This window comes from Notamacropus eugenii, chromosome 3 (genome assembly GCF_028372415.1).
Source record: "Notamacropus eugenii isolate mMacEug1 chromosome 3, mMacEug1.pri_v2, whole genome shotgun sequence".
NCBI classification, from domain to species: Eukaryota; Metazoa; Chordata; class Mammalia; order Diprotodontia; family Macropodidae; genus Notamacropus; species Notamacropus eugenii.
The window spans coordinates 275,921-300,192 of NC_092874.1; the positions used below are offsets into that span (position 1 = coordinate 275,921).

At 47.0% G+C, this 24,272-nt stretch overlaps 1 protein-coding gene across 1 annotated transcript; it reads left to right on the forward strand.

Moving 5' to 3' along the window:
- The first annotated feature begins 2,170 nt into the window (after positions 1 to 2,170).
- On the forward strand, positions 2,171 to 4,982 carry LOC140532331 (uncharacterized). The gene is made up of 8 exons (XM_072650718.1): positions 2,171 to 2,402; positions 2,602 to 2,837; positions 2,920 to 2,983; positions 3,090 to 3,235; positions 3,608 to 3,726; positions 3,839 to 3,986; positions 4,066 to 4,162; positions 4,243 to 4,982. The coding sequence occupies exons 1-8, from the start codon at positions 2,294 to 2,296 to the stop codon at positions 4,287 to 4,289; spliced, it is 966 nt and encodes a 321-aa protein (XP_072506819.1). The 5' UTR covers positions 2,171 to 2,293; the 3' UTR covers positions 4,290 to 4,982.
- Positions 4,983 to 24,272: the final 19,290 nt, after the last annotated feature.

A 24,272-nucleotide genomic window follows, 5' to 3' on the forward strand; every position in this document is an offset into this window, starting at 1 on the left:
GCACCTGTTTGCATTAGAACTTTGGCAGAAGTAATTGAATTACAAAGGGAAATAAGCCAGGGAGTTCACTGGAGTGGGGAAGGTTGAATGAACTGTCAACAACAATTATGCTTGTTATTTCCTCAGTCTTGACACTACATGACTTCCATCTGTCTCTTCTCTTTGGTGTCTGAATAAATCAGTATCTGGAGAATCCTGCCCACAAAAAGGATGCTCATGCCTTCCTCTTCGGGGGCCCTATCCCGAACAGGGGTTAGGGTGGGACTAAGCTCACAGCTTAGCTCAGTAGCTACACAGAACTGGCGCCACCAAGTTCATGTCCAAGGTCAATTTCTTTTTCCTCCCAATTTGTAACATCTTTGTTTAAAGTTCTGAGTTCCAAATTCTATCCCTCCCAAAGACTGCAAGTATACATGTGTAATTATGTAAAACATTTCCATATTAGTCATTTTGTACAAGACTTGAAGAAAAGAAAAAAGTTAAAGAATGAAAGTGGAAAATAGCCTGTTTCAGCCTGTATTCAATCAGTATCAATTCTTTCTCTGGAGGCAGATAGTCTGCCCCATCATCGGTCTGATCAACCATAGTTGGACAGGACACACTGGACCTTGACCCCAACACAGTGATATCATTCTGGTCCTCTTCGAGAACAAAGGAGCAACCTACCACGAAGCAGGTAAAAGCAGGTGCTTTGTAAGGCACTTTGCGAACTTTAAAGCACTATAGAAGTGTGTGCTAATGTGGTTACTGCTACTGTTAATGTTACTGCTGCCACCACCACCACTAACACTAGAGAAAAGGAAACAAAAGCTCACAACGTTCTGCCACAAGTTGAGCACAAATAGTCTATATGAACATTTGGGGCAGATACTCCAAATTTGTGCATCCTGCGTTTCCTTGGAGCTGTTTCAATTCTGCTCTGCTCATAGAGAACAGCACCCTCTCTGACGTGGGCATGCCATGCTGGGGGGGGGTCCTATGCTTCCACATCACACAATCAATTCCAGAGTTCCTCAGAGAGACCTTGAGAATGCCCTTGTATCATTTCTTCTGACCCTAATGTGAATGCTTGCCCTGTGTGAGTTCTCCATAAAACAGTCTTTTTGGCAAGCGTACATTTGGCATTCCATGGCCAACCCATCGGAGTTGCGCTTTCTGAAGCAGTTTGAATTCTTGGCAGTTTATTCCAAGTAAGGACCTCAGTGTCTGGTGCCTTATCCTGCCAGGTGATCTTCAGAATCTTCTAAGCTAGTTCAAACGGAAGCGATTCAGTTTCCTGGCATGGCATTGGTAGATTGTCCAGGTTTCGCAGGCATAAGACACACAGCACACGGCTCTGTAGACATTCAGTCTGGTAGTCACTCTAACACCTCTTTGCTCCCACACTTTCCTTTGGAGCCTCACAAATACGGAACTAGCTCTGACAATGCATATGTCAGCCTCATTATCAGGGTGTACATCCCGGGAAAGTACGCTACCAAGGTAAATGAACTTACCCACAGTATTCAAAATTTCTCAATTTGCTTTAACTGATGATTCCACATATGGATCTCTGTCTCTGTATCTCTGTCTGTCTCTCTCTGTGTCTCTATCTCTGTCTGTCTCTGTCTCATTTGTCTTTGCCGGGTGTCCCTGGAGCGTCTGGTCCCCTCCGACCCTAGCTGGTCCTGGGGGTGGAGGTGGAGGGCGTTGTTCATTGGCCTAGCGGCCTGGTTTCAGATCCCCATCTCGTCCCCACCCTGGCCCCGGGATTGCAGGGCTGGAGGGCGCAGGTGCCCCGAGCTCAGGCCCCCCTCCCCTTCTATTGGATGGCAAGCTGCCCGAGGGCAGAAACGCTCTTTCTTTTCCTTAAATCCACAGAGCTTAGCACAGGACCTGGTACACAGAAGGCGCTTCCTGACGGTTTACGGGATTGGATCCGTGCAGCCCGGGGCTCCCTCGGCCTGAGCCTCCCGGCTCCGCTTCCCAGGTGCCCTCCCAGCCCTAAGGGCTGGGCGCGCACGTGAGTGGTCCTTTTCCAAAGGAGAGGCGGGGCTTCTGGTCACGCCCTCCCCGTAAAGTCAAATCGATGGAGGAGCGCCTACACTCACTCTTCTACTGGTCAGAATGGAAGCGCATTTCCGCCCTAGAGGCGGGGGACATGGGGATCGGGGAGCCATCGCAGCTCTGATTGGCTGAGCCTGCGGAGACCTGACTCAGGACCCAGGTCCCCAAGTCAAAAGGAGGAACCTCGAGGAGCTGCAGTGCGATCTCCTGCTGGGCCAGAACCAGAACCGGAGGCCGGTCGGGAAGGATGGAGGCGGCGGCGGCGGCGGCTGGGACGGCGGGCCCGGGGTCGGTCCCGGGCTGGACCGCCGCGATCCGGCGGCTGCTGCGGCATTTCAGCCTCTCGGAGAAGCCAGGTCTGGGGCCGGGGGACCCCGGGGCTGCCTGACGCACTCGAGGCCCCCGCTGCGAGCCTGGCGGCCTCGGGCTCTCTGCCCCTAAGCAGCGCTCTGCCTTCCTCCCCACCTGTCTTCCGCTCCCAGTCCCCCTCCTCTTCTTCCTCTCCCTCCACCTCCTCTCACTGGCTGATCTGCCCTCCCCCCCCCCCCCCCACAGGCTCCTCAGGGTTCCAGTGCCTCCCACTGGTGGTGGAGGGCCAGCAAGTGGGACTGGTGGTGCCACAAGTTGCCAGGGAATTGCGAGCCTTCCCCGATGTGTTTGTGGAGGTGGCAGGGACCCTGGAGCTTCGAGGGGGTCGTTGCCCCGAGGAGCGCACAGAGGCTGTGGCGGGGGTCCTAGCACAGCTGCGGGCCCAGGGCCGCCTGGCAACGTTGGCAAAGTGGCGAGATGAGGTGAGTGCCCCGTGGGTGAGGGTGGTTGGGGCAGCATGTCAGGCCTCCCTCACCCTAATGCCCCATCCCTCTCCTGGGGCAGGCATATGAGGTGCGACCCAGCTTCGGAAGCCCAGCCTTATTGACCATGGAGCGAGCAGCAGCCCGTGAGTGCCTTGGTCAGACTATCCTGGGACAGTGAAAGTGGGCAGGAGTATGGAGCGGATAGGGGTGTCCACCCTGGGGGCTCCTTCCTTCTTTCTCTCTCCACAGCCTTGCTGGGAGTCCTCCAGTTTGGGGCTCATCTCAATGCCTTCGTGTGCCATCAAGATGATGCCTCAGGGTCCCAGCAGATGCTCATGTGGCTGGCGAGGAGGTCTGCTCACAAGGCCACCTACCCTGGCATGCTGGACAACCTGGTATAGCCCCCCAGCCCTCCCTCCATTCTGCAGGCCCCTCAGGCTCTCTGATTCTCTCTGTGGGCCCCCTATCCAGCCCAGGTCCTGGAGGCAGGAGGAATCCCTTGCTAGCCTTGGAATCAGGATGATATGAGATTGACTCCAAAACAGTGGGGCTCTCTGTGACCCTGGGGACTCATGTGACTTTTGTGGCCTCAGTTTCCTCCTTTGGAATCAAGAGTAGTAATAGAACCAACCACTAAGGGTTGTTATGCCATCTATATTCTGACCTCGTGGTGATGATGATAACCAATCAGGAACCGTGGCTCTAAGTAGAGCAGGTAAGAGCTCCAGAGATGCCCTGGTTCAGGGTCTCGCCTCTCTCCCCATCAGGCAGCCGGTGGTATGAGTGCCGGGCTGGGCGTCAAGGAAACCATGGTGAAGGAGAGCTGGGAGGAAGCTCGGGTGCCCCCAGAGCTGGCAGCTCAGGCCCAGCCAGTGGGCTGTCTCAGGTAAAAGCAGCACTACCTGTGTGGTGGGCAGGGGGCGGCTGTTGCCAGCCTCCAGCCTCGGCCTGACTCTGTGTGTGTGTGTGTGTGTGTCCCTTTCTTGTGGCTGCTTTAGCTACATCTATGAGGAGATAGATGGAGAAGACTTTGGGACTGTGGTTCGAGAATGCGTGTTTACCTTTGACCTTGAGGTGCCTGAAGACTTCACCCCCCAAGTGGGAGATGGGGAAGCCCAGGAATTCTACCTCTGGCCCCTGGACAAGGTCAGGGCCAGCTTTGGGGCACAGTGGCAGTGGGGCTGGCAGGAGTCCAAGGCTTCCAACCTTTCCCTTCTTCCCCCAGGTCAGGGAAGCTGTGGCTTCTGACAGCTTCAAGCCCAATTGTGCCCTGGTTGTGGTGGACTTCCTGCTCAGACATGGACTGCTGCATCCGGACCAGGGTAAGGAGGGCGTGGGCTGGCCTGAGCTGGGTTACACACTCCTGACCAGACCTCTGATCTTTCTGCTTCACCCTTCCCAGAGCCCCTGTACCCAGAGCTCGTGGCAGCAATGCACCAGACCCTGTGAGCCATGCCCAGGATGCCAGCAGGTGGCAGGACCAGCAGCAGGGGACATGAACCCAGAGTTGGTGCACTTCTGTTTTTACAGAAAGGGGAGGTGGGCAGCCTTCTGCCCTCCTGCAGAGGGCAAGGATGGCAGCTTCCCAATGAAAGGCATGGGAGAGCCAAGGCAGAACTGTGCTCAGAAGCCTCCTCCCAGATCCAGGTGTCACCATTTGATATGCAGGACTCCAAAGAGTTCCAGGGAGACCTGGAAGGAAAGGTAGATTTGGAACATAGTACAACAAGACCCAGGGATTTTCCCAGGGCAGAGACTGGCACTTTCTTGGCCAGAGCCTCCAAAAGATGGAGCAAGAGATTTGCATCTACAGATACAGAAAGGAGAAGTCACAGACATCCTTCTTTCAGCCTTTCCCCTGACAGGGACAAGCTCATGCTGGGTAGGGCACAGAGCCTAGAGTCAAGAAGACCAGAATTCGAATCCAGCCTCAGACATCACTTCATTTCCTCTCTCTTCGCCTTAGTTTCCTCAGCTGTGAAATGGGGTTATGACACCAGTCTCCCAAGGTTGTAAGGATCCAACAAGAGATTTGTAAATAGCTTACATGCTGCCTGACAAACGTTAGCTGCTGTGTAAGTGCTTCTTCCCTTCTCTTCCTTTCCCCTTCAGGTCTTAGTAAATTTCCCAGAACCCCATCTCTAACCCCTGATCCTCTCTTCCTGCAGTGGCTGGGCCTTGGTGCATCCTGCCCCAGCCCTTCCTCGGCCCCTGGAGAAGTTTTTGGATGCCCTGTTCTTGTTCATGCATTTCCTAGGACTTATTCACGACTGCCCTCCCCGATGCTGGAGGACTAGCCAGAGGTCCCCCAGGAATGTGCTGAGACCTGTAGTCTTGCAGGGGGAGGGTTGAGCTTCCCAAAGACCCATCAGGGAGATCCCGAACCCTTTGGAGTAGTTACAGGCAAGGGGGAAAGGATCATCTCACAGATAACACTCCAGGAGGAGAAGGTCAATTAACTTTAGCGAACAGACATTTATTAGGAACCTACTGTGTGCATGGTACTCTGGGACGAAGCAGAGAGGGCAGTTCTTGCCTGCTGTCAGCTTGTGATCTAGTGGAGGGAATAAGATGTTTATGACAATCTGAACGATCAGGCTGGAAAATTAGGGAGCATGAAGAAAGTGGACTATGTCACCAGGTGGTGCCCTACAAACCTGGCCATGCCGTCCTCTTGCAGCCAGAGTCCTGTCCTCCTGGACTCTGAACTGAGCTGGTTGACTCTTCTTCGATCTGTCCAATGGCCATTGGCATTGTAGATGAAGTTTCATCCCTGTTTAAAACTAATCTGCCTCATGACATCTTCCTCTTCCCAAGAGAAAGTCAAAGAGACAGAAACAAGCAGGGTCCCTGCCCCCATCCCCTGACAGGAGCTGAGGCAGCCAAAAGAAGCTCATATGAACTTGGGTCACCATTAGTTACAGTTCCTTGAACCACAAGAAGGTGAAATTGGAGAGGTTAGGGGCTTCAGTGTTCAGTTCACTGACTCCAACCATACCCCCAAATACCCCCTTGAAAACATCCCTGGGGAGGGAGAAGGGTGCCTGAAAACCTGGGGGAGGGGCAACCCATCACCTCTTGAGACCACATCTGACTTTGGGGAAGTTCTTAACTTGTAGCCTAAACCAGCTGCTTTGTAACTCCCACCACCCTTTAAATCCTCGAACATAGCTGCCAGGCCCCAGAGTCACCGTTTTAGTCTACACAGGCTCACTTCCTTCCACCCATGATCATCCATCATGGATTCAAGGCCCTTTGTCACATGACAGGAAAAGGAGGGAGTTGATCTGTGTCCATATGAAACCAGGGTGCCCAGAACTGTACCCAGGCTCAAGCTGTGTGGGTGGCTGTGGAATGTCACCTTTCCATTCCCAGAAGCTCAGCCCAAATCCTCTGGGCTTGTTGCCCTTCCTTTCCTCCCACTGCTGACTCATGGACCTTACAGTCCTCTCAAATCCCCAGATCTTCAGAACAACTGCTAATGGTGCCCTTTCCCCCATTTTATGCTGGTGAGGTTGAAATTTTTTGGTACTCAAGTGCAAGACTTTGCATTTGACCTAATTGACTTTCATCTCACTAGATTCAACCCAGTGCTCTGGCATGCAAAGAACATCCAACGTATTGTTCCTCCAGCCCCAAGCTCAGTATCACCTGCTACCTCTACCTTTGTCCAAATACTTGAAGAAAGTAGTAAATAACATATAATTGAGTGCTGATCCCCAAAGTATTCCCCTCAGGACCTCTGCCTATGTTGGCACTGAGTCATCAACAACTTTTCCTTGGCTCCATCATCCAACAGGTCTGAATCCATCTGACTGTTATTGGCTAATCCATGTCTTTCCACCTTCTCCATGAGAAACGTTTGAGACACTCTCTCCCCTCAGAACAGGTCAGCCCAGCACATGGTGGGGCACTCCCAGTGTTCACAAAGACACATCCAGATTTGCATGAGATAAGTCAGATGAGAACCCTTGGAACTCAGATTCCCATGTCGTGAATGGTCTAAGCATGATGTGTGAGGAGTAAGCGGTGGCCTCTCTGGTTCTCCTGCCAGTCTGCCTGTCCCTTCTCTGCCTCAATGTCTCCCTCATCATCCCCTGTTCCCAAGTGTGGGTGTCTCCAAGGCTGTTCTATGGGCCTCCTCATGGGATCATAGGGTGAGAGGTGGGAAAGGGCTTCAAGGAGCAAGGAATTTTTAACCTGCAATTTGTGAACTTGGATGGGAATAAATCCCTTTGTTATAACTCATCTCTCCCCGATATTTACTTCCCTTGTGAATTAAACGGTGACTTGATTTTGAGAAATGGTTCAGAGATTACAGCAGATTGCCTGACACCAAAAACATTGGGCACTCCTTCCCTAAGCCAACTCCCTCATCTCCCTGATGATGGAGTTAAGGGTCAGAGAGGCTCAGTCACTCACCCAAAGTCAGGCAGCCATCACATAACTACCAGGTTCAAAGCCAAGTCTCCTGACTTTACTTCTGATGCCCTTTCCACTTTGCTGGGTTTTTCTTCCTCCCTCACTCTCCTTCTGGTCCATGGGGTCAGTTCTTAATAGGATGAAGGTGACTCCCAGGCCTGTGTATCACTGGTCAGTCAGCCAACAAGCATGAAGTAAATGTTTACCATGTGTTCAGTACCATGTTAAACATTGCAATTACAACTATATGCAAAAAAGGGAGCTGAATGGGTGGGTAGAAAAAAATCCTGGGGAGATGAGTCAGCAGGGCAGCCTGGAAAGGGATGCCACCATCTTTGACCTGGGGCTCCTTAAACTGAATCCTCTAGAAGGAGTCAGCCAATCAATGAGAGATGTACTCTAGGGGTGGAGTGAAGGTCAGAGTTTCCAGGGGAAAGGGTTTTCTCTGGTTTGGCAGAGAAAGTCCTGAGCAACCTGGAGAGGTGTGAAATCAGTCTTCTGGGGCTGCTTTTCCTTATATATTAAGTGGAGGGTTAGATATCCTCTCACCTTCCAGGGAAGCATTCCATCATCCTGAAAGCTTAGCCTGTGACCCCCTTGCTATGCTCCAGTTATCCTGGGTCCTCTCCCTGACCCCTTTTTGTCCCCAGCTCTCCAGTTGCCTGAGTTTTCCTCCACGGTCGAGACCCAAAATAGAGAAGTCTGAATGCCCTTTGATGCTGACAAGTCTTGCTGGGGACACCCAAGCACTGATGGCTTCTGACAGGTCATTTCAGTTTTCCAACATTTATTCAGTGGTTACGATATTTTCAGTGCTATGCTAGGTCCTAGAGATAAAAAAGGCAAAAGTGGAACAGTCCTAAATGCCATCATAAACTCTATGATAAGTAAGTGCATAATAAATGCAAAGCAAATTCAAAATCACTGGCCATGGTGAGAATCAGAAAGTCTCAAGTAAGATAAATGCCAAATTTTACCAGAGGTTACCTGCCTCTAAAAAACTTAGACTGGAATTCTTTCCCCCAAACTAAAGGTATCTCTGATTTAGTCTCAGTCTCAGTAATTAATTCAGTCAATAGTATTTACCCATTTGGTCTCTGTAACAGATAAAGACTTTATTCCCCCCACAAAACTTCTGTTCTGCTTTATAAACTCAAAAGAATCCTAGGTAGGTGACTTCCTCCAGACTACTCAGTTCTCAGAGGATCCATGCTTTGGCCAGATTGTGCCTCCTCCAATATCTTTATCACCTCATACAAAACAAAAATTGATCATTTTCTTTTTATTTTTCCTTTGAAGGCCAACTGAGAGGTTGGGGCAGGACAAGCAAATTTCAGAATCTTCAGTCTAGGGTTGATCATGAACTTTGATAAGTCAGCCACCATAAAGCAAGACAATGAAGTGCTTTCAGCCTCCTTTGTATTTTGGTCCCTCATTCCAATTTTGTAATCTATTTCCCAAGAGACTATCTACCGCCATACTCTGACTCTGCTCTGAAACACGGGGTTTGGACTGCTCCTTCCCCATTTTTGCATGAGGGCTGTTTCCAGACACCTCTGAGTCTAAGACTCACTGGAATGGCCTTCTATGCCAGACTATGATGGGGGTCACCCGCCCACCAGCAGTCCCCCAGTAGTGTTCTCAGGGGGTCCTCTCCTTGGGGTTTGCAGTCCAGGAATTTGGTTGGAAGCCGTCACCAGTTTTCCCGAGTCCGAGACTCCAGCGAATAACCCCCATACCCACAAGTGTACCTCTGGGCTATACACTCATAAGTTACCTGACTGGCAACCTCAGACACTGACTGGTCCAGAGTTTGGATTTCTTCAGAGTTTCAAAGTCTCTATACTTTCTGTCTCTACTGAGTTCCTCTGCTTCAGGGCTGCAGGTGGTTTTATACCTTTAAGTTTCCCCACATCCTATGATTTCTGAGAAACTGAAACACAAGCCCAATGTCTGCTCTACTTTAGATGAATGTGTCTTCTGAGAAGTCTTCACTTTATCCCACTCATAGCCCAGCAGACTGATGGATTCATGGGACACTTTTTAGCTCTCTTGGTTTTCAGGAACAGTCTCTGCCTGAATGTCCAAGGCAACTCAATGTCAACATTTCCCAAATGGACTCAGGTCTCCCTCCAATGAACATCCACCTGCATTGATAATACCACCAGGTTCCCAGAGTTAAGACCTTGACCTCTTCTTAGACTTTCTTATTCCTTCACACTCATACCCACACATCTCTCACGTGGAGGCCATTCCTCTCAATCACATAGCCACCACTCTGGTCCAGGCTCTAACATGGACTCTTGCAAGTCTTTTTATTTTTCTTTATTCAGTCAACTCTCAACAATTGATTCAAAGTTTAAACTGGTAATCAACAATGGATGCAGGCTACAGCCTGCTTTGGGAGCCCCTGTCCACTGCTGCCTCTAGTGCTGCCTCCTGAGGGGGCCTGAGTTATGGGGACACCCTGCTCCCCTCTCAGCCAGCTGAATAGACCCTCTCACTGACATTTGGCGCCTGCGGGTTGAGGGACCTGCAAGGCCGCTGGAGATTCTGTCCCTGAAGCCTGCTCGGCTCTGCTCCTCTCAGTGCTGCGTTGCCAAGGCAGAGCTGGGCTCTGCTCCACGTCCTATGCATGACAGACCTTTCCCGTTGGTTTTTCAGGTCTCTCTGGAACAGAAATCTCCTCCACTCTTCAGTCTAGGGTTGATCATTAACTTTGATAAGTCAGTCACCATAAAGCAAGACAATGAAGTGCTTTCAGCCTCCCAGAAATTATGCCAACTGTAAGACATTAATGAGCCCCACCACCTGAGCAGCTGATCTTAATCTCACACTGAATAGCAGCCCCATCCCTGCCGAAAGCCCCTGAGGCTTGGGAGCAGCATTTGAATCTCAGCCCCCAAGTGCTGGCTGGGCAGAACTGGAGGCGAGGTGGTAGTGGAGAGGAAACTCACAAGTCAAGTAATTGGCTGGGGAAATGCCTAGAAAAGGGGAAAAAATAAGACCACAGAAGGTTACTTTCTTGGGGAACAGATGTCTCCCCCCATCCTTTTGGATGAGGAAGAACAAGGCATACTGTCAGAGGAGGTCAAGGCCACTGCCCCCAAAGAGAGCTTAAAATGGGCTCAGGCAATAGAAGACCTTGAAAAACAAGTTACCAGCTTACTAAAGGAAAACCAAAAATTGCTGAGGAAAATAACAGCTTTAAAAAGAGGCTAACTCAATTGGAAAAAGAGGTCCAAAAAGCCAATGAGGAGAAGAAGGTTTTAAAAAGCAGAATTAGCCAAATGGAGGAGAAGGCTCAAAAGCTCACTGAACAAAATAATTCCTTGAAAGAGAGAATTGAGTACAGGGAAATGAATGACTATGAGTTAAACCAAAAAGTTAGTAAACAAAACCAAAAAGTTGAAAAAATAGAAGATAATGTGAAACAACTCATTGGAAAAAAAAAAAACTGACCTGAAAAAGAGATCCAGGAGAAATAATTTAAAAATTATTGGACTACCTGAAAGCCATGATCAAAAAAAGAGCCTAGACATTATCTTCCATGAAATTATCAAGGAAAGAATTCATTGATCACCTCCTGAAAGAAACCCGAACAGAGAAACTCCTAGGAATATTGTGGCCAAATTTCAGAGTTCCCAGATCAAGGAGAAAATACTGCAAGCAGCTAGAAAGAAACAATTTGAGTACTGTGGAAATACAATCAGGATAACACAGGATCTGGCAGCTTCAACATTAAGGGATTGAAGGGCATGGGGTGGGATATTTCAGAAGTCAAAGGAACTGGGATTGAAGCCAAGAATCACCTACCCAGCAAATCTCAATGTAATACTTCAAGGGAAAAAAATGGTCATTCAGTGATATAGTGGAATTTGAAGATTTCATATTGAGGAAAAGACCAGATCTGTATTTAAAAATTTGACTTCCCAAGACAAGAATCAAGAGAAGCATGAAAAGGTAAACAGAAAAGAAAAATCATAGAAGACTCTCTAAAGGTCAACTGTTTACCTTACTACATGGAAAGAAAATATTTTTAAATTTTGAATCTTTTCTCAGTATTTGGGTAGTTGGAGAGATTGTACATACACACACACACACACACACACACACACATAGATAGAGAGTAGAGGGTGTGTTATATCAGAAGAGATGATATCCACATACACACACAAAAATGAAATAAAATAAAAATTAAGGGGTGAAGGAGGAAAATTCTGGGAAGAGAAAGGGAGTAATGAAATGAGGCAGGCTATAACTCATAAAAGAGATAAGAAAAATCTTATTCAATGGAGGAGATAAGGGAGAAGGGGAGGGGGGAATAAAGCTACTCTCCCCATGTGTGGCTGAAGGAGGGAATAACATGCTCACTAAATTTGATATGAAAACATATTACACCACAGGAAAGTAGGAGAGGAGGTGACAAGTAGAGCGAGGGGAATGTTAGAAGGGAGGGCAAATGGGAGAAGGGAGTCACTAGAAATAAACACTTTCAATAGGGGACAAGGTCAATTGTAGGGGGAAAAATAAGGGGTATAGTGTAGGTCAGAGGGCAATATAATTAGTGTTATTCAACATGATTACTATGGAAGTCTTTAGCAAAACAACACATATTTAGTCTGTATTGAATTGCTTGCCTTCTCAGTGGGGCTGGGGAAGGAGGGGGTGAGGGAGAGAAGTTGGAATTCAAAGTATTAGAAACGAATGTTGAGAACTTTTACTGCATATAATCAGGAAATAAGAACCTCAGGGATACGGATATGGAAATTCATCTTCCCCTTCAAGAAAAGAGAGAAGATAGGGATAGGAGAGGGGTGGGGTGTGATGGAGGGGAGGGTACATTGAGGGAAGGAGTAATCAGAATGCAAGGTATTAGGAAGCGGGGGGAGGGGAGCGATGGGGAGAAAAATTGGACATGTTACAAAGTGAGGTAAAAGCAATTAGTATTAACACAATAGACTGAATTAACTACTGAGAATAAATCAATGACATCTTTAGTTTGGAGAAAAGAATTTCAGCCTAAATTTCAAGGTAACCTCGGGTAAAATTTGGCATTGATGGAAAAGTCAAGGTTTTAATGGTAAATCTGATTTTATGATTGCCATTTAATCAGGAGCTAGAACATGTATAGAAAGGCATGTAAGCCACTTAAGACTTGCCTGAAAAGATGTTCCTTAGCCAAAGTGAAACTATAATCATATTTGAAACCTGGCTATTGGAACTTGCCATTTTTAGATGCTATGGGATTATTAAGTGACTTCTTCTGAGTCTAACTCCAGGTATGGGTAGCAAGAAAGGCAGTCTGAGCCTCCAATCCATGATGTCAGTAAGCTGATGAGATGCTGGTATGAACTGCTTAGGTGATCTCAAGGGAAGGGTGGGAGAGTGGCTCTTCAGCATGATTGACTCAATTTCCCCACTGACTCCTGGCAGACTTTAAGCCTGACTGAATGCAAGTGGATAATCTAATCCTGCCTGGAATTGACATGAAGTTGGGGAGATATAGTATCCCTGCAGTGTCCTTACTTTTGGTGGCAATTTCCTATAGTCAAAAGGTTTGTAAGCTTAATACCAGATCTATTCATTTACAGATTATCGGTAGGGGAACATCTGAGATTGTCTAAAATTAAGCTATTAAGCACAGGACTTTAGACCAACAACAATAAGTTAGGGTCCTTTAATTCTTAGTAATACTGTGGAGACAATTAGGTCAAGAGCTTGTAAAGTCAGCAACATAAATGTTATCTGTTTCTCAGTTGGTTAATGTTTAAAAAAAAAAATTCTTTTGTGGTCCATATTGTAAATGCTTTAAAAAGAAGTGTCACCTGACCAAAAGTTTGAATTGCTTTATCTGTTATAAACTGTGTTAAAAAGAAAAAAAAGAAAGAAAGAAAGGCATGTAAGCCACCTAAGATTGCTTCAAAAGATGTTCCTTAGCCAATGTTATTTGCTACTTATAGTCATATCTGAAACCTGATTATTGGAACTTGATATTTTAAAATTTTATGGGACTACTAACTGACTGTTCTTCTGAGTCTAACTCTAGGCATGCATATCAAGAAAGGTGGTCTTAGCCTCTGATACATGATGCCAGTAAGCCTGTGAGATGCTGGTATGAATTGCAAAAAGGTGATCTCATGGGAAGGGTGGGAGAGTGGTTGTGCAGCCTGAGCTGAGTTAGGATTCTCCTGACTCAATTTCCCCACTGACACCTGGCAGATTTTAAGACAGGCTGAATGCCAGTTGACAATCTGCTTCTGCCTGGAATTGACATGAAGTTGGGGAGATATTGTTTCCCTGCAATGTCCCTACTCTTAGGAGCAATCTCTTGTAATCTAAAGTTTTGTAAGATTAACACCAGATCTATTACATCATAGATTGTTGGAGGGGAACATCTGAGGCTAAGTCTAAAATTAAGCCATTAGGATTAGGACTTTAGACCAACTACAATAAGTTAAGGTCCCTTAATTCTTAGTAATAGTGTGGAGATAAGCAAGTCAAGGGCTTGTGAGGCTAGCATATATAGTCATTATTATTTTTGCCTCAGTTGGTTAATGTTAAAAGAAAAATGGTTTATGGTCTATATTGTAAATACTTTAGAAGAATTATCACATGACCAGAGGTTGGAATTGTTTTATGATGTGACATGTACTGTGTTAAGAATGATTATTTATTGTATTTATGTTAGTACTAGAGCCTGTTATTGACTCCTTAGTGAAATCTCATCTTCCTGATGGGGGAATGTAAAATATAAAAACTGGGTTCTAATGTGAATTTCTTAAACATGACAATTGGCCAAAGTTCCAATTTTGCTTTTGTAAGAGTGATAAGTGTATAAAGCTCAGGAGTGGTCATCTAAAATGATATTAAGGTCAGTTTTGTACATGAGTGGACATCTGGATTTCTACAAGAAGATAAAGGAAAGAAGATGCAGAGGTGCTGTGCTGAAGATGGCCTGAAGGAGCATCCAGACCAGAAAACTGCATTAGACAATGTTCCTCCTCAGATTGCTGTATGAGATGGAGGCTCTGAAAGGATAATTCATTGTTCTGCCTTTGTATTTTGAATCCTTGTATCTGTACTTATAACAAGGGGACTGCCTCCTCATAATTTGTCAATGCTTCTGTCAACTTTGCTCCCTCCCTATATTCATATAAAGGGGGATAGATGAAGGCAAGAATCCATGGGGGAAAGAATGTGAGGAGGTATTTATTGATTGGATTTAGGTGTGGAAACAGGAATTTTAAAGATTGCCCATGTTCCCATCCAAACTTGGTCTTCTCCTTTCAATACATCCTGGTGGTCATGGTTGGGGGGTAGCTGCTGGAAACAGATGCTGCAGTTTGTGCTTGTCCCATTAAGTAGAGTTATTCCTTTACCAGTTTGTTTATTCTGTATGGTGCAATTAACCACTACTATAGTACAGAATACTATATCAAAAAGATCACCATCAAAACTAGCATGATGATTTTGAATGGACAAGGGTGGATCCCTGTGAATGTGGAGGAAGGGGATGAGCTAGTGGACAAAGACAATTTCCTGGTTGAACAAATGTATCAAGAGTGGTGTGCGAAGTCTTCAAAGGAATAAAAATAAGAGGAGGGAATTGAGTGGGATAAAGTGAAGACTTCTCAGGAGACACATTCATCTAAAGTAGAGCAGACATTAAGTCTGCATTTCAATTTCTCAGAAATCATATGATGTGGGGAAATTTAAAGGTGTAAAACCCACCTGCAACCCCTCTCCCCTTGTTTGCTTACCCATTTCCTTATCATATTGTACAATCAAGACTGCTTGTAGAACAAGGGAAATGTTTGTTCAGTTGCTCAAAATATTAACCAATAGAGTTAAAGGTTAAATTGGGTGGGGGGGTTGTGGTTTTTAGCTATATAACCATGCATCTGCTTCTATAAGGTGCTTCCCCCTCCTCCAAATCTGTTTGGGAAGGGTGAAATCTGCTTCTTGCAGGAACCAAATAAAGGACTTTTTGTTTGTACTTCGAGATGCTTCTGAGTAATCAATTTGAGTAAGGATCTCACCATCCCACGCAACTAGGAGGAAAACCTGCCAGCTATTCATCAGTCCCTTGAATGTGGCAGAAATTCCAGAGAAGCATCCTCTATACAAGTCAGACATTTCCCCTACTTTTCATACCTGCTATGAGTGAGGTGCTCTGCCCCTTCCTTGTCTTGCTTTGTGTCTCCCCTAGAAGCTGTTTCTAACGTCTCTGTCACAGAACCCAACCTCTAGAAGGTCCTGAGCAGGAAAGGCTGAGGATGGGTCCCCTTCACATCTAAGTATAACTGGTAAATCACCAGGTCTTTGGCTCCTAGGTGTCCAGCCCCTGTGTTCAGATCCACAGCACTAAAGTTCGCTGAGCCCTTTCTTTGACCCTCCAAATCATTGATGTAAGACTTCTCATTTCCATCTTACCAGTGAGAAAATTTCCTCAGGGGGCCCATGGTCTTGGTGGAACAGAACCCCAGATCTGATTCCTCTGTTCATGACTTTCAATATTATCATTCAATGGTCCCTGGTAGAACCACCTCTGGTCTGTGGGAAGTTTTGACATAGTCCATGGTCTGGATACCAGAAATGGAGGTGGCTGGAGGCAGATGGATGTGTCACCAAGTCAGACTCCAACCCTCCCCTTCAGCTTGCTTTGCACTATCATATGGCAGCTCTGACAAAAGGGAAGGAATGCCCTCTGAAGGACCAATGTCCTCCACCTGCTGGCCTTCAGTTGGTCCTACTTGGTGACTGGATTTCCGGGCCAGAAAAAATACTCTGGCATGAGCTGGAGTGACCCTTTTGACATGAAAGACCTAAGAAATCAACATTGTGTTTTGTTAGAATGGGGGAACTATCCCATTGTCTCAACAGCAGGGGGCAGCAGAGCACCAGATTCGTATTGAAGTCCAAGGGTTCAGAACTTAGCCAGACTCTTCCTGATGGACCTTGTGACCTTGGGCAAGTCCCTTGTCTTTCTGGGACATAGTTTCCTCTCTCAGATGAGAGAGCTGGCTCCTGAGTTCCCTTCCACTCCTGAATCCCATGGCTATGACGCTAGCTGGTCCTGCCATGCAAAAGATGAGAAGAGAAGGTCCCAAAGCCCAACATGACCTTGGTGAGGGGGTCCTATGCTCCAAAGGCTGTGGGTTTTGTGCCTGTCCTCCTCCTCCTCAGGTGAAGTGCCCAGGGAGGAGAATTCAGGTCCCCTCAAAGCTAGAAGCGAAGGGTGCTGGTAGGGAGGAAGCCACACACACACACACACACACACACACACACACACACACCACACTCCCCCACAAACACACACCATACGCCACATACCACACACCCCACACATACATGCCATATAGCCACACACACACCATACATGCACACCATAAAGCACACACACACACCTCATATACTGCACACACACACCACATACAAACACCACACACCACCACACACAACATGCACACATACCACACATACCACACACACCACATTCCCCACATATGCACACCATATACTACCACCACACACCCCACACATACACACACCACACATACACACCACACACACACACACACACACACACATACATCACAGAATGAAGGAGTAACTGGTAACACAGGCAGAAGAGAGATAAGCCAGGGTCACTTGGAAAGGACTGAAGGAGAGCAGTCTGACCAAGGCAGTGAGGCTCCCATTGCATGTGAAGGACCACCCAGAACTGCCCCCTCGCCCAGCCTCAGCCATGAGCCCCAAACTGCCCAGGATGAGGGCATGCTTCATCCAGAACTGCAGCTGATGTGAGTTGGGATACTCTAGCATAAATCTCTGCCAGTCCAGGGAGGGGCTTCAGTCTGTGTTCCTGCTATTTGCCTGAGTACCTTGTAATACTTGAATACCCAGCCATGAGTTAGAGTCAGGATCTCCACCCCCTCCCCCTTTTCATGCCCAACACCAAGGTTCATGTGAGTCCATAGCAGGGACCCACATGACTCTCTTCGCTTTCTAAAACCAACAAGACCCATGGACACAGAGGGTCCCAAACTTCCTACCTGAACATTCTCACTCATTCATTGGGAGAAAGAACAGTCTTGAAACCATTGCCATCCCCCTCCACCCCACATGTGTGACCCAGGAGTTGAGATCACAGACACTCACCTGTATCTCCTCTCAGACCCACCTTTATACTGAATCTTTAACTAGACTTCCCTAGACTTCTGGAAAACAGTTTGTCTCTCATCCACACAATTCTCAGTTTTCTCTGGGCCTTGGATGGGGTCCTTCCTTCTTGGATTTTCTGAAATCATTCTCTTCCCTCAAGGCCCAACTTGAGGGTCATGATAGCTAGGAAGCTCTCCTTACATCCCGGAGCCATCCATGCATGGTACACAGAAGGTCCCCAATGAGTAAACCTCAGAAGATCGTCTGCACAGAACGCTGTTAAAGCTTGCTTTCTTGCAAAGCCCACTCTGTCCACAAGATGCCGCACTTGCTCAAGTCCAGGACCATTGGCTTTCCTAAAGACAGCATCAGAAAGAGCTCAGTGGATCCTAGGAGAGAGTGGAGGTGAGCCACCAGCCATGGAAGTTATCATCCTACACTGGGTGAGTGTGGGTGTACACATGCCTGTGTGCACACACGCACGCATACACACACATGCCTGTGTACACGCACGCACACACACACACGCCACAAACATGCCCCTGAAACAAAACACACATACACAACACACATGCCCCTGAAATAAAACACATGCACCAACGTACACACACACCACACATACATATATACCTAAAATACACACACAGAGCTTTTTCAACCTTTAAGAAACTCAAAAGCATCGTTGGCACAGGTAGTGTCTTAAATCGAGAGGCCAGTAAAAGCTTGCTTTAAGAAAACTGGTCAGACATCAAGCCAGGGTTGGGGAAGACCCATCATAGAACAAGAGACTTGTGAAGAGACACCTGTTCCATCTCAGGAAAGATAGATTTAGGCCCTTGAAAAAAAAGGGATGCAGGAAAGTCCAAATGTTTCTTTGGAAGTGTTTGCTTGTTTCTAGGATCCTAGTGGTCAATGGATGGGCCACCGTAGCGGCCTTGCTCCTCTGAATTCTCAAGAAATGCCTTCCCACTGTGGAAGTCATCTTGGGTAACCTGGGAATTTGAAGTAGAATCCTCAAAGTGGTGACCCTTGTTCACAGAAGGACATGAAGGTCCAATGGATGTGGTTGGGGGGAGGGACACAGTCTGTATTGGCTAAGAAGGCTGCCCTTCATACCAGTAGAATCTCGTGTCCCAGAAGAATGGAATCAGTCCATGACCTTCAATAACTACATCAGGAAAAAGTCATTTCTAGTTGTTAGATAGATGTCCGTCCCCCGTCCTCCCCCCCACCTCCCCCAGGGAGCAGGGGGAGAAGAGAGAAGGAGACCTAGAAAATAGCCTATAGTTTGGCCATAAAAGACACAGGAAGGCTGCTAAGGCAACTTGAGCAGGATTCACTGGGAAAACTTAGAGAAAGACTCCACCCAGCATCTACCACAGAAATTGGGAGGTCAGGTCACTTGGGGAGTTTCCTCATTTTCTTCCAAGCTTTCAATGCTTCCCTTCACTCTGCCCCGCTACCCACTCTCTTCCAGCCCCTTTGATGCTGTATCCCCCATTTTAGAAACTTGAATGAGGCTCCAAGCCCCTTTTCCCATTTCTCTCCCACCCTCCCTAATTGGTCTCTCTCCTGCTTGATCAGCAGTGCCCCCTATCTTTCCTTTTGTACAAATCATCTCTCCAAGCCACCTCTCATGATCCATCCAAAGCGCTGACAATCTCGCAGTTCTCTGCCAATCCATTCCTTCCTCTCCTTCCAAGCTCTGCTCATGTCCCACCTCCTCGGGGAAGTCTGACCTGATCCCAATTTGAAGTGGCCCCACCCTTTTTCAGTGCCTCTCCCTAGTCCCTCCTAATCCCCTGCCAGCATTTTGATGGCCAGAGAAAGGCAGGTATGTATCTCGAATGACCTTACTCGCCACTTATGGTGCTTCTTCCACACACATATTAAGGGCTTTTGTGATTCCTTGATTGATGGAGCAACAGAGACACCTTTGTTTGATGAGTTTCTGCTGTCAGGATCTGTGGAGGCATCCCACAAGGAGACACAACGCTAAAGTTCTTGCTGCTTCTGTGAGGAAAGAAGGTCTGCAGAAGATGTTATTGGCCGAAGTCTGTGTGCTGGTAGCATGCAGCCTCTGGAATGAGCTCAATAGGAAGAGAAGGGGACCAAGAGCCCCACAGGAAAAGCCAAGGGACCCACAAATACCAGGTTGTCTAGCCTAGGAGACACTATTCAGGAAGCCACCATGGCACCTGTCCATCACTCCTGATAAGATGCAAATTCACTGAGGGCCCAGAAAAGCAAAGGACCACAGGGCAGGAGTTGTGTGGTCAGCTGTGTGGCACTTTTAATGGCCCCACACCTCTCCTGCTCTGGAGGACCCCATCAGGACCCCATCAGGCAATGCCACAGGACTGGACCTCATGCCATGGCGCCCACTTCAAAGAACTGTGCCCTTGGGTCACTCAAGGGGAAAGGAAGAGAGAAATAGTGGGCAGGTGCAAGATGTATGTTTCAAGCAATGATTATTACAGGTACAAAAAATGCCATCAGAGAAGTGTGTGTGGCCAAAAAGTGTAGTCAACCAGTCATGTGGTGTGAGTGAGGACAGTGCAGGGATAGCCAGGCCTGTGTAGAAACATCAAGAGGTCTGGAGGGAGGCCCCCAGGCCACTAGGCAGAGCCTCATGGGAGAGTTACAGGAGGATGACAACATTCAGCCCCAGTGAAAGGGTCTCTCACTGGGAGAAGCTCCCAGAATCTTGGAGATGCTGGCATCTGCTTCTCCTGTGCTCCTCAACTGAAGGCCCCTTGGGGTCAGGAATCACACATATCTGTCACATCCTCCTTGGCCTATTGACTGCTGAGCCTCTGGGAGCCTCTTTACAAGCTAATAATTACACCAAGAGACTTTAAATCTTATTTTCAAAAAAGAACTGAAATTTCCCTCTCTCTAACCTAAATCTAAAAATCACTCTCTACACCACCCCATCCCAGAGCTCTCTGAGCCTTGTGGAAGAGAAGAGAAAAATAAAGGCAGCCAGAAAAAGACAGAGAGAAAGAGACAAAGAGGAGAGAGAGAGAGAGAGAGAGAGAGAGAGAGAGAGAGAGAGAGAGAGAGAGAGAGAGAGAGAGAGAGAGAGAGAGAAAGAACCAGACAGAGACATAGAGGGAGACAGAGAAGGAGATACAAAAAAATAGCCCTGGCTTCCTTGGAGAAAATCTTTACCACTTGCCTTCCATAAAAGGGATGGGTCTTGACTGGGAGCCAATGTGTCTGGCCCTAGGAGCCTGGATTTTTCCTTTTTTTGTTGCAGTCGACGTGGATGTGTCTGGAAGGGAGCCTGAAATCGCTATCCCCCTTCCAAGGCTACAGTCTTGAAACAAAGCCTCAAGCCAGGATCCAGTTCCAGCCACGTCAGCTCCAGGAACTAATGGGGTGTGAGGCAGGTCCAAGGCCCATCTCTTGGCCTCAGGACTGCTCAGGTCATGAGGACAATGGAGGGAGACCAAGCAGCTGCAGGTTCCAGCCATGAAGATGTTCTGGACTAAACTTCTAGATTCTCAACTCTCCCAACTCTTGGTGGTGTTCAGCCAAGATGTGCACTAATGAGTAAATGTTGATGGAGGCCCTACTATGTGCCAGATGCTGTGCCAAGTGCTAGAGATGCAAATGTGAGAAAAAGACAGTCCCTGCCCTCAGGAGCTCACCATGGAGGAGGGGAAGACAGGAGACAAGAGGTAGTGGTCAGCCTGAGAAGCTGCCCAGGTTGGAGGCGTGATTGACAAGCCAGTCAGAGTAGTCTCCAAGAAGGGCAGCCAGGGAGATATGAGAGATCTGAGCAAAGCTCTCTCTCTCTTAATGGAGGCATGCAGCTCATGGCCCCATTCTCCAGGCAGAGAAGTGGAGGGGACAGCCGATACCATCCCTAGGCTGCTGAGATCTTCCAGGATGAGCCAGGACCCTCCACTCCTCCCCATCACAGACTCACCAAACACTTCACTTGAGGTGCTGGAAGGCCCAGCTCCTTGCTCATTCTCCCAGGACTGGGGCTTCCTTGCCACTCCCTGCCACATATCCTTAAAAAGAAACAGTCCTTGCCCTCAAGTTTACATTCTGTTGATGGACACAAGGAAAAACGTCTAGAGAAGGTAGAGTGCTTTGACAAGTGCTTCCCCACAGAATTGTGGTTATTTATTATTTTCCCTAGTACTTCTCAGAAAAAGAGTTGGAGTGGGAAACAACTCCATTGGCTCTGTTCATTTTTTGTAATTTTTTGGTTAGGTTAATGTATAACAAAAAAGACTGCCATGCTCTCTGCTTGCCATTCACAATTCATATCAAAGGTGGCTTTGGTTTATGTCCCAAAGCAAATGGTGGAGTCCTCTTCAGAGTGGCCTCCTTCCCAGACAGCTTGGCTTCTTCTCAAGAGAGCAAATGCCCACTTAGCAGCCCTACCGGGAAACTGCCCAAACATAACAAGGTTCTCAGCTGGGAGAGGATCATTTGCAAGTGAGGACAAGGTTGAAAAAGTGCTCCTAGGAAGATCTGGAGAAATCTAGCTTACTCTTTTCCAATTCATTCTCATATGCATTTAACAAACATCTTCCATGTTTCAGGCACTGGGCAGGACCCTTCAGATACAAAGACAGAACCGAGAGCAGATCCTGCCCTCTGGAAACTAATGTTTTCATGGGGGGAGTGGACGGAAGGTGTAGGAGATAGGTACAGATGCTGAAAAAAAGGGCCTATGAGGTCATCTGAGGGTCCACTGGTCATTGGAGGGTTTTTCTTGTTCACCCCTGTTTGCCATCTTAAGATGGCAAATCTTAGCCTTTCTTTCTTTTTGTTTTTGTTATTTTAACGTTTTTATTTCAAGTTTTGAGTTCCAAATTCTATCCTTCCGCTGCTCCCTCCCCTTCCCTCCTCCCTGAGATGGCAAGCAATCAGATACAGGTGATAGACGTGCAAGCATGGCAAGCATTTCCATATTAGTCGTTTTGTACAAGACTTGAATAAAAGGAAAAAATGAAAGAAAGAAAGTGACAAATAGCCTGCTTCAATCTGTATTTGACCAACATCAGTTCTTTCTCTGGAGGTGGAAAGCATGCTTCCTCACTGGTCCTTTAGGGATTGTCTTGGATCGTTGTGTTGCTGAGAGGAGCTAAGTCATCCACAGCTGATCATTGTTACAATGTTGCTGTTACTGTGTACAGTGTTCTGGTTCTGTTCACTTCACTTTGCGTCAGTCCACATAAGTCTTTCCAGGTTTTTCTGAAATCACCCTGCTTGTCATTTCTTGTAGCGCAATAATATTCCATTACAATCATATACCACAGCTTGTTTAGTCATCCCCTACTTGATGGACATCCCTTTGATTTCTAGTTCTCAGCCACCACAGAAAGAGCTGCTACGATATTTTTGTACATATATCCTTTTCCCTTTTTTAGGATGTCTTTTTTTTGCATGTCCCTAGACTGCCACCAAATTCAGGCCTGTGTTAGAAACATAGCATTTGGTGCCTTGTTCATTATAAGGATGAGAACAAATGAATCCAATATGCCAAAGAGACATAGGCTCTGTCTCCTTGTGAGCAGGATTGGCCCCATGCATTGCCGAATATCAACTTATAGTGGGAGGTGTATAACCTAACCCTGTCTGCCAATGTCTCCTCAGAAAGTGTCCCCCATGGGACTTATTCCTTTGAATAAAAGTGACAAAAAGACAATGTAAACAGGTAGCCTCAGACAGGAACAAATATCAGTCCTCCAGCCTCCATTTAAAGCTGGGCATGTAGTGAGCATATAGCTTGTCTAGTTATTAGCCGTCAAACAGCAGGACATGGAGAAGATGGAGCAGAGACAAGCAAATTTGGAAGGAAAGAAAGAAAGAGACAGAGACAGAGAAAGAAACAGAGAGAGAGAAAGAAAGAAAAAGAAAAGAAGGAAGAAAGAAAGGAGGGAAGGAGGGAGGGATGCAGGAAGATAGGAAGGAAGGAAGGAAGGAAGGAAGGAAGGAAGGAAGGAAGGAAGGAAGGAAGGAAGGAAGGAAGGAAGGAAGGAAGGAAGGAAGGAAGGAGAGAGAAAATAGCATGCTTCAGTCTGTATTGAGACATCAGTTCTTTCTCTAGAGATGGATAGCATGCTTCACTGCTCCTTTAGGATTGTCTTGGATCATTGTGTTGCTGAGAGGAGCTAAGTCATTCACAATTCTTCATTGAACCATGCTGCCATTACTGTGTACAGCATTCTCCTGGTTCTGCTCACTCCACTTTGCATTAGTTCATGTAAGTCTTTCCAGGTTTTTCTGAAAGTCTCCTGCTCACTATTTCTTTGAGCACAATAATATTCCATTACAATCGTATACCACAGCTTGTTCAGCCATTCCTCAGTGGATGGGCATCCCTTCAATTTCCAATTCTTAGCCACCACAAGAAAAGCTGCTAAGAATATTTCTGTACAAATGTGTCTTTTTCTCTTTTTATTAATGTGCTTCACAAATATTATTGTATTTAACCCTCATAACAGCATTGGGAGATAGGGGCTATAATTACCATTTTAATATAATAAGCTCATTTTACAGCTGAAAGAAATGAGGCAGAGAGAGGCTAAGTACTTACCCTGAGTCACATAGCTAGCAAATGTCTGAGTCTGGATTTGAACTCAGGTCTTTCTGACTCCAGGTCCAGTGCTCTATCCAAAAGTTTCTTGGGCAATGCACAGACAGCATAACTGAGTGTGTGTGTGTGTGTGTGTGTGTGTGTGTGTGTGTGTGTGTGTGTGTGTGTGTGTGAATGGAGACCCATACTATTTATTCAGCACTGATGGTGTGCCAGGCACTGTGATAATCATTGAGTACAAAGAAAGGCAACAGACCTTTCCTGTCCTCAAAGAGCTC